This window comes from Accipiter gentilis, chromosome Z, assembly GCF_929443795.1.
Source record: "Accipiter gentilis chromosome Z, bAccGen1.1, whole genome shotgun sequence".
Taxonomy (NCBI): domain Eukaryota; kingdom Metazoa; phylum Chordata; class Aves; order Accipitriformes; family Accipitridae; genus Astur; species Astur gentilis.
This window is the reverse complement of record NC_064919.1, coordinates 58,290,213-58,300,161: the sequence shown is the minus strand read 5'-3', so window position 1 is coordinate 58,300,161 and position 9,949 is coordinate 58,290,213. Positions and strand designations below refer to the sequence as shown.

The window sequence follows — 9,949 nt, the reverse complement described above, 5'->3', positions numbered from 1 at the left end:
CTTCATGTGGGACACTACCAAAACAACAGTATTGGAGTTTGCAGGTGCAAGGCCATGAGATCAATGGCACAAGAGCAGGACATTGAGGACAACAGAGGAAAAATGCTGCTGCAGGGGCTCTGGGATACACTGTCCCAGCAGCTTGTGTGGAAGGGTAAGGAGCTGCGAGTGGAAGGCAGATTACAGGATTGCAGATGGAAGGTCTTCCAGACCAGCAAGGGTGTTACCAAAGCTGCATTTTTCTAGAGCCTTGTCCTTTCCTGCACCAGCCTGGATAGAGCCAGAATAACAAGCTGGTGTTAAGAAGCTGTAACTCGGGGGCTAAGAGCATGCAGAAGGAACCATCCCTTTATTGTGTGTATCCTCTGCTTTACAGGAGCTCTAGTTCAGTTGAAGTGCTCCCAGTGACAAGGGGAAGTAACCTGGCTCATTGTTACTGGAGATGCTTGCGCCAAATCAACCAGAGCTGAGGATGAAACCTCCATCAATTGAAAGAGAAAGCATCTCTCCTGTCCTGCTAGGTACTTAGTGTGGCTTTATACTATTAAACATGCCCTGCAAGAGAAACAAGACTGGCTTTATTCTGTTTCTCAGCAGCTCTTTAAGAGTTTGAAGTGAAGTAGCATGCTGAAAAACCCCTTCACACCCCTGCCCTTCACTTCCACTGTGTCCAGAGGAGCACTAGGCTTGTGTTCCCAGAGCACAGCCAAAGCTTCAGGCACAGACTGCAACTTTCCTCAGCGCTTAACTAGATGGAGGTATTCTAACTGGGAATAAAAAGGGACGACTTCTATTTGCTCACCTTTGAAAACATTTTAAGAACTACTGTAGTGAATTCCTTCCTATTATCTGCTTATCAATTATTCATTATTTTCATTAAGGAAAACAAAGACATGCTATACTCATGGGGATGAAAGAAATCTGTAATGTTCTCTCTCTCTCTCCCCTCTGCCCCTCATACATTTTCATTTTGAGATTATTCTTAATCCATGTATACTTGAATTAGGAAAATGTATGGGTTTTATTAGCAATAAAACTTTAGGGGTTTTCCCCCCCCCTACTGATTATTCATAGATTTATGGATCCATAATCATTCACGTCACAGCCTGAGGGAGATGAGGCTGGAACAGGATAATAGCCCTTAAATCCCCTTCTCTAAGCACTCAGATCTTCCCTGTCAGCAAGATTAAAACGGTCAGCAGCAGTCTTCGTGTGTCTGTATGCCACACGGAGCTTTCACAACTGGAGTGGTGGCTGGCAGGGAGAAAAATGCAGAAGCGCTGCTGTGTGTGATACTACTGAGATAAAGAGAGAAGAAAACAGGATTGTCAGCCTTTTTAGTGTTGGAAAGGACTGGTGTTAATTCCTTGATTGGGTGAATGTAAAGAAGGGAGAAGAGTAAGGAAAAATAGTATGTTGCAGTTTAACATGCAGCGACAGTTTCCTTTCCTAAAACATAAAAGTAGAGGGAGGGAAGCACCAAATGTCCTCCTGCAGCCCGACAAGGGGAAGGATAATGAAGGCACGCGTGTAGACAAGCAGAGTGGCTTTTCTGCTACGGCTCCATTGAACTCCCAGCCCCTACTGCTCCTGGGACCTGAGGGGAATTACAACTATTATGTGGATGATGAAGATGAGGAAGAGGAAGAGAAAGAACAAGGAAAATGGCCAAGCGGAGATGCATTTGAGGGAGCAAACAAGGCCTCGTCATCCATTCCTTGCTCCCCTGCCCTTTCCTCCGGACCCCGGGCCACAACTTCTACTTCATCCGTGTTGAACATCAACGTCGGCGGCCAAAGCTACCACCTCACCTACCAGGCAGTAGCCATCTATCCCAAGACCCGCCTGGGCCGCCTGGCTACCTCCACTGACCGTCGCTGCCAGCTGGGCCTGTGCGATGACTACGCTGCCCAGGTAGATGAGTATTTCTTTGACCGGGACCCGGCCGTCTTCCAGCTGGTGTACAACTTCTACGCCTCAGGGGTGCTGCGTGTGCGGGACGAGCTGTGCCCCCGTAGCTTCCTGGAGGAGCTGAGCTACTGGGGCGTGCGGCTCAAATACACACCTCGCTGTTGCCGCATCTGCTTCGAAGAGCGCCGTGACGAGCTGAGTGAGCAGCTGAAGGTCCAGCGTGAGCTGCGCTCCCAGGCAGAGGCTCAGGAGAACGAGCAGCTCTTCCACCACATGCGCTACTATGGTCCCCAGCGCTGGCGCCTGTGGAACCTCATGGAGAAGCCCTTCTCCTCTGTCACCGCCAAGGTGATGGCAGTGGCCTCCAGCTTTTTCGTGCTCATCTCTGTGGTGGCCCTGGCCCTCAACACAGTGGAGGAGATGCAGCAGGTAGACCGGAAGAGCGGGGAGAGCCGGCCCGTCTTGGAGCACATCGAGACCCTGTGCATCGCATTCTTCACACTGGAGTACCTGCTACGCTTGGTCTCTACCCCAGACCTGCGCCGCTTTGCCAGCAGCGCACTCAATGCAGTAGACCTCATTGCCATCCTGCCCCTCTACCTGCAGCTGCTGCTCGAATGCTTTGCTGATGATGACCAGCCCCGAGGTCGGGGCTCTCAGCACGAGCACGATATCGAGAAGGTGGGACGGGTGGGCAAGGTAGGACAAGTGCTTCGCATCATGCGCCTCATGCGCATCTTCCGCATCCTCAAGCTGGCCCGCCACTCCACAGGACTGCGTGCCTTTGGCTTTACCTTGCGCCAGTGCTACCAACAGGTGGGCTGCCTTTTGCTCTTCATTGCCATGGGCATCTTCGCCTTCTCTGCCATGGTCTACACAGTGGAGCATGATGTCTCCAGTACCAACTTCACCAGCATCCCCCATGCTTGGTGGTGGGCTGCCGTAAGTAAACACATCTCACCTTGCTGGGTAGCCAGACACCCCCCCCCCCCTTCCCCTCCCCTTCCTTGCTAGAGTCGCTGACAGTCTTGGAAACAGCAGGCTCAGATCAGTGAACATCTGCTCGGAATTCTGAGCTTACAGGACATATGCACTCACGCACGCACACACACACACATGCACTCATTCACCTCTGTTGTAAGCTTAAATCAAGGCTTAATCAGGCAGAGAGTGTTGAAATTCCTGTCCAACCAAATGCAGACAGTACTTGCACTTTTAAAGAAGAAGTGAGCAAAGAGACAGGAAAGAAAAGCACATCTCCATTTAATCCCATTGTCAGTGTTGCCAAAAAAAAAAAAAAAAAGGGGCAAAAATAAAAAGCTTCCATCAGGCTAGCTGGTTGTAGGTGGGCACAGGATTTTCATTGTTGTTCTTTTTGGAGGTCTACTGTGAGCCATCATACAACTGCAAGAAGATAAGATATAGTTTATTAACTACAGTCTGGTCACTCTGACTTGGAAAGCCAAAGCTTTCCCAGAGCTCTGGCCATTAAAATTGCATTAAGACCAACAGTCGTTTTACACAAGAGATTGTGTTCTGTTCCTTGGATGACATGTCTAAGGCACATGTCTGCACACACACAAAACATTGATGGTTATTTATACCATGCCAGACTTGCAGAGGAATAAATACAAAACGAAGCAGAATGGCTCAAGGGGTTGATAATGGGATAAACTGCCTTCTACATCTAGGTCACTGGTTTGAATCCCACATCAGTCAGTATTGTGAGCTGGTTAATGTCACCTTGAATCTCTTTTTGGAATCTCTGCCAGAAAGAGTGTGATTTTAGTCCCACCCCAAGCACTTGGAGTGAGGGTAACTGGCTGAGTTTCAGCTGACAAGCCTCAGAAATGAAGACAGAATGACCTCATTTCTAGAGACTGCCACTGGGTTAGTGCTCTAAGGCATTTGGGCACGTCTCCTCAAGAGGTCTGAACGATCACTGACCTGTACTATACTGTGTTATGTGGAGGGGTGTTTTTTGAGGCAGCATTTTCCAGGCTGCTGGGTTCACATCTTTCAGGGGCATGAAGATTTAGCCAGGAACACAGAGCTGTGAAAGTTTAAAGTCCTCCACCTTGCTTAAATGCCTCCTGGCTCTGGCAATGTCCTGGCAGAACTGTTCCGGCATCCCAAACACAGAATTCACCTCTAAAGGGTTAGGGAAGCAGTTCAACTGCAGACTCAGATTGCAATAACACCCAAGGACGGACATACATTCACTTATAGAAGGCTAACCAATACTTCTCAAACTATTGTGAGATCAAATTGATAGATATATCCTTCATCTATAAGGTGAGCTGTGAAGACAAAAGAAACACTTAGGCATTTATCAAGACTAGCAGACAATGGAAAGGGAGCTGCAGGCTCTAAGTAAATGCTTAACAGATAATCCTCATGCACAAGTATGGCAGTTTCACAATTACCATTTTTACAGCAGTGTTTTGGCAGGGAGGAGTGTGGTTTTATTGAGGGCATTGCGGAGAGGGGGAAGTTGATCCCTGCCTGTAGCATTTCAGAACTGGAAAACAACAGCTCTGTTACGCTGCAGAAGGTGTGTTTATCTACAGCAGCCTGGATCAAATCAGAGGGTAGCCTGACATTGCAGGTGTTGAGAGAAGGCAAGGAGCCTGTACCTTGGCTGTCCAAACTCTAAGGCTTGTTCTAGTCTGCCATCATATACGCTTCATTTTGCAGCAGCCAACACTGGCCTCCATAACCCATGTCTATGGCAGGGCCATAAAGGAGCACTTCTGACCCCTGGACCTAGCTGTGGGGCTGGCTATGTCCCAGTCACTTTCCTGGGGAAGGAAGCCCATGCAAATGGACTGGAAAGGAGTCAGAGGCTCAGTCTCAGGCTGGTTGACCAGCATAGGCACTGGATGCACAGAGCTGCATATGGGGCCCACAGGACAGCAACCCCAACCCATCCAAGGTCACTTCTGGCCAGCAGCCCTGGGAGCCCATGGCCTTCACTTCTGTTTCAGCAGCGGCTGATGAGATGTGGTGGTTTCCCATACATATGTTTGTAGTGATTCAATGTGTGGCAGAAGAACTGGCCCTAAAGACACACATAGACATTTATACATGTACATGCATATGTACATGTGCTGAATATTCTTTAAGCTGGGGCATGGAAAGGAGGGAAAAATCAGTGAATAAAGGAAAGGCTCCTGTAACCTTCACAGGTCATCTTTAAGTGATATACACAGGTTATGACAAAATTCGTGCTTCATACATTACTAGAATAAGGACATGAGCCTTATATTTTTCTTTCTGAACATGCAGGATATATGCAAAATCTTTAGGGTTCATTTCTGCAAGCTGGTGACACCATAATCATTTAGATACTTTCAAGAAACCTATGTGAGTACATGAAAAGGGTCTATTTAGCTAAGCAAGTGTCTCCAAAAAAGGAGCTGTAGCATGTATGCTGCAGTTCCAAGGCATAAAACTCTTTTTAAAGCCTAGTCATTCTTTAAGAGTGAAAATGAAGATCATTCAAATTTCATTAAAACCCAACAGCATTCATGGTCTTACACACAGGAGAACTATCCCTCCCAAACTGTCACAGGAGATGTAGAAGACTATGCCAGTGGAACAGAACCTTATCACAGGATAATGGTTTTGTCCTGGCTGGTAGAGATAAACATCTTGCCTTCATCTCAGTATTTATTTTTGGAGATATTTATCCTGTATTATCATTCAAATCCAGTGACTTAATTTCCACTAAACCAAGTGACTAATCCATTTTATTCCACAGGAAGCACCAGGTGCATCCTACAAATGTGCTTACCCAGTGCTGTCTCATGTACCCTAATGCTTTCTTCATTTGAAATAACATTTTATTTAGCATGTTAGAGGATGGCAGGCTGCACACCATGACCTTCCAAAGACTTATTTCAGTGCTAAAGCCACAAGGGTATTACAGTGAAAGTCCTACTGCCTGTGGTTTATTTCTGCCAAAGTTCTAGGTTATTGTTTCACAAATACACACAGTGTGTTGAGATACTGTGAAAACAAATTCAATAAAATCCACTGGCTGAAAAAGATCTCTTGCACAGACTAGGAAGTGCCTGATGGCAGAAGTCTGCAAGTTTTACCTGCCAGAGAAAAAATAAGTTATATTTACTAAATGTAAGAATTATAAACAATCCAGATGTGTGCCGTGGAAGTACATAAATGAGGAGTTATTTTACGCCGACTGTTTGGGAGTGCATAATTAATTGGTAGCATCCCCATAAGCAAACATCCATGAATTTTTGAAACTAGATTTTCCAAAGAAAGTATTGCAGTACTTGGTAGAGTACCAGGTCCATATAAAACACAGTTCCTTCATATATCCACAGGCTAAAAAGAGAAAATGCTGATGGGTGAGAAGAAAAAATTTGTGCAACTATGCAGACAATGTGATGGCAAAATGTATAGATTCATATAAAGCAGACATACTAAATACCATTGCTCCCACAAAAAGCCAAACCAAACCAAACCAAACCAAAATAAAAAAACCACACCCAAACCAACATTTTAAACAACTCCCAAACCCTTCTTTAAAGGGTAATTCAGCAAAAATTTCCAACCTGTGTACCTGCCACTAAACCAAACAGGAATATTCCCCACTGAAGGCACACATACACCTTACTTCTGGAATCTCTGACATACAGCTGAGAAGGAAGATCAAAGAATTTAGCACTAAAAATATATATGTTGTAAGCCTATACTGTGAGCAAAAACTTCCAGGTAACAGAGAAAGATCTTTGTTTTTTCCACAGCTCCTTGTAGGTATGTAACCATTAAAGGGGATTTTATCTAGAAACTTCAAAGTCCTGGGTCACTTCTTCCTATAGCGCAAACATTATAAAAATGTATTTCACAATTAGCTGAATCTTTTCCCGTGTTTTTCATTAGTTCCAAAAATATATATGACAAAGATAATACTCAAAACACAACCCACGGAATAAGTCCCCAAATACCGGTTTTATAAGCACACTGGATTTAGAGACAGGGCATCTGTTCCAAGTGACACAATGAAGGAGCAGGGCTGCACTTACCACTGTGTTTGTGTGGTCAGGGAGCCATCTCTATTCACTCACTGCAGCAGAGCAAACCCAACTTCTGGACAGGCTGGTGTGGAACTTGTTTGGAAATTCCCTCTGCAGGACAAAGCTTTTAAAGACCCTCCTGAACGGTGTCAAACTGCACTGTTGTCTGTCTTTACTGCATGAGAGTGATTTTTTTTTAATTAGGGATTTTTGCATAAGATGCAAGGTACAGAAAAAAAGGCAGCAGAGAGTATTTCAGGTTTATGATGCAAAATGCAAACCCGCTAACTTTAAAATTATCCCTGAACACATCTGTTTGTATGTTTCTCCTCAGCTAATAAGCTCAATGTTGGTTTGCCTGTAGGTCAGCATCTCTACAGTGGGATACGGAGACATGTGTCCAGAAACACACCTTGGCCGCCTCTTTGCTTTCCTCTGCATTGCGTTTGGAATAATCCTGAATGGCATGCCTATCTCCATTCTCTACAACAAATTCTCAGACTATTACAGCAAGCTGAAGGCCTACGAGTACACAGCTCTCAAGAAAGAAAGGGGGAAGGTGGACTTCACACGGAGAGCCATGAAGAAAATATCTGAATGCTGTGGAGAAGGTGCAACCCACCCTTTGGCACAGCACTGATACAGTTTGTGCTTTGGATATTAGGAGGGAACAGAGAAGATGGAGGAGAAAAAAAGAAAAACAGATCAGCCAAGCTAACTGAAGATAAACAGAAAAGGCCAAAAGTAACAAAAGGAGGTCTTGAAATCTGTTTTGAAGGGGGTTGTTTTCAAAAGAAAAAAGGCTCAGATTACAACGCGAGGTGGGGGTGGGGTGGGGGTGGGGTGGGGGGTGGGGGGGTGTTGTTTTGTTTTGTTTGGGTTTTTTTGGTTTGGGTTTTTTTTTTTTTTTTTTTTTTTTTTTTGGTTTTGCTAGGCTGTGAACAGCACTTAAGTGCTCATCAGCTATCTGGAATGAGTTTCTTCATATTAACCACCCAGAAACTCTGAATTAGACCCACAGGAAGATGTAACACCCTGCTACTCATTTAGACCCACAATAAAGACCCACCATAATCAAACCAAAGGAAAACAAATTGCTGCCATTAAAGGTCGGCCACCTCACTGCTGTCAAGGCAGTCTCAAAAATTAAACAACTAGAATACCCAATATACTGACTGCATTGCTGAAATTGGTTTTGCACCAGCTTTCAAAACCAGGAAAACAGCCTAGAGCCTTTACCTGGATATTAGCAGCATCTATACTCCTTAAGTTTTCAGCTTCTGTTTCCACTGTCAGATAGATATGCTTCACTGTTCCAATTTTATTTTTCAAATGCAGCCCTGCAAATGATTCCCGCTTTCATACCTAGGCAAGTAACATACTGCTTTTCATATTTCACCACTACCACCTCCGTATTTATTTTTCATTATGCCAAGAACTAGTGAAGAAGTCTGGAGTCTGAGTTGATAAATGTCATTGATCAATTTTGAAAACATTTCCAACCCAAAACTTTCTTTAGGTACAGGATTAAATGATAAACTAAATTTATTTTACAGCATTTAATGTATCTACTTACTGAATTGTTACAGTAATAATAGGCCTGTCATGGGACACAAGTGTTAAAGCAGCGTTTAAAAAAATAATCAAATGAAACACGTAATGGATAATATCTCATAAAGGCTTTTCATACAAAGGGTCTTATCAGCACTTACCTATAACCAATTTTAAATATAATTTAAAGTCAAGATACTTTGTCTGGTATATAGAACCATTAAGGACAAAATTCTGACACCTTAGCTCACTCCCAGTAGCACCTTACTTCCTAAGATTAATGAGCCTTTTTGCACAGCTGGATGCAATTTCTCATGCATCAGAAACTCGCCCCAAAACCTACAGTTTCATGTATTAGTTCACAGCGTATCAGGAGTATTCTTCTTACATAAGAGCAATCATACCAGTTTAGAAACAGTAACCTGAATAACAGATCTGAAACAATAGTTATTTTATTGATACTCAGATACAAATAGTGTAAAAAAAAAAAAGGTGACAAAAGAAGCAACAGTAACAGTTACTGATATGACCCATGGCTGTTACTCAGCAGCACTCTTGCTGCAAAACGGCCTGATGGCAGAGATGCATTTTAAAATTCTTGAACTCTCACATTATGTCTGTGCTGCCCTGCTGAATGCAAATGGCTGCATTCAAGTCTCAGAGCCGCACTGGAGACAATGGTGTGAAGCTCACTTTTGGGATCACTGACGGTGAAAAAGTTCATTAATTTTGCCACGTCCATGCAAATTGTGTCAAGCGTAGGGACATTTCTCCTTTCAGTAGTAAGAAGGTAATTAGTAACCAAGTTACTCTTCTCGTTCTCTACCTCTGGACAAATGTATCATAAGCCCATCTGTCATTTTGTTCTTTAGGAATGACAGTCAGCACATTGTGTGCTGATCAGCTCTGTTAAAAGCTAAACCATGTCTTTAAGGCACAGCTGAGCCCTGGGAGTTGAATGTGATAGATGTTTGCTGTTCTGGACAGCACACAATGCAGCAGGCACAATCCTGGCACTCACTGAGAAGAATAGCTGCTTTACTTTGACTCTAGGGATGGTATGAATTTGCATGGCCCTTCTGCATAGCAACAACAGGACATGTAGCTTCCTGAAACCACAGGAAGCCCCTTTAAGACCTCCACTGCAGTTCAGTGAGGCGGCAGGTTACAAACATGCAAAACCACAACTGTGCTTTATTTTCAACATGGAGCTTGGGTTAGAACCATTAGAAGGACATAAATGTTGGTGATTACCCAACTTTCCAAGATATGGGGCACCCTAAATTAATTTCCTTGTCTGAAGGAATCACTGCTTGCATGTACCATGCAGATGGGATGCAGATGGTCAGCCTTGCATGGTAAGCTCAGCAGCTTCTTGCCACCTAGAGAAATCAAGAGCGTGAGCACTCTGCTGAGGCTGGACTTCCTCATAGCCTCAGACTTGA

At 44.3% G+C, this 9,949-nt stretch overlaps 1 protein-coding gene across 2 annotated transcripts; it reads left to right on the top strand.

The window, feature by feature from the left end:
• The first annotated feature begins 1,234 nt into the window (after positions 1-1,234).
• On the top strand, positions 1,235-7,762 carry KCNV2 (potassium voltage-gated channel modifier subfamily V member 2). Of its 2 annotated transcripts, none has more exons than XM_049796266.1 (2): positions 1,235-2,727; positions 7,318-7,762. In XM_049796266.1, exons 1-2 carry the CDS (start codon positions 1,414-1,416, stop codon positions 7,591-7,593), a joined length of 1,590 nt encoding a protein of 529 aa, XP_049652223.1. In that variant the 5' UTR covers positions 1,235-1,413; the 3' UTR covers positions 7,594-7,762. The 2 variants fall into 2 exon arrangements, with proteins under 2 accessions (XP_049652223.1, XP_049652222.1); XM_049796265.1 differs by having other exon boundaries at positions 1,235-2,853.
• Positions 7,763-9,949: the final 2,187 nt, after the last annotated feature.

Bases quoted from the DNA above. Each gene is read 5' to 3' on its own strand.
- KCNV2 (XM_049796265.1), top strand. From the start codon at position 1,414: ATGTTGCAGTTTAACATGCAGCGACAGTTTCCTTTCCTAAAACATAAA. The intron at 2,854-7,317 runs GTAAGTAAACAC...GTTTGCCTGTAG, and splicing joins ATGCTTGGTGGTGGGCTGCC to GTCAGCATCTCTACAGTGGG.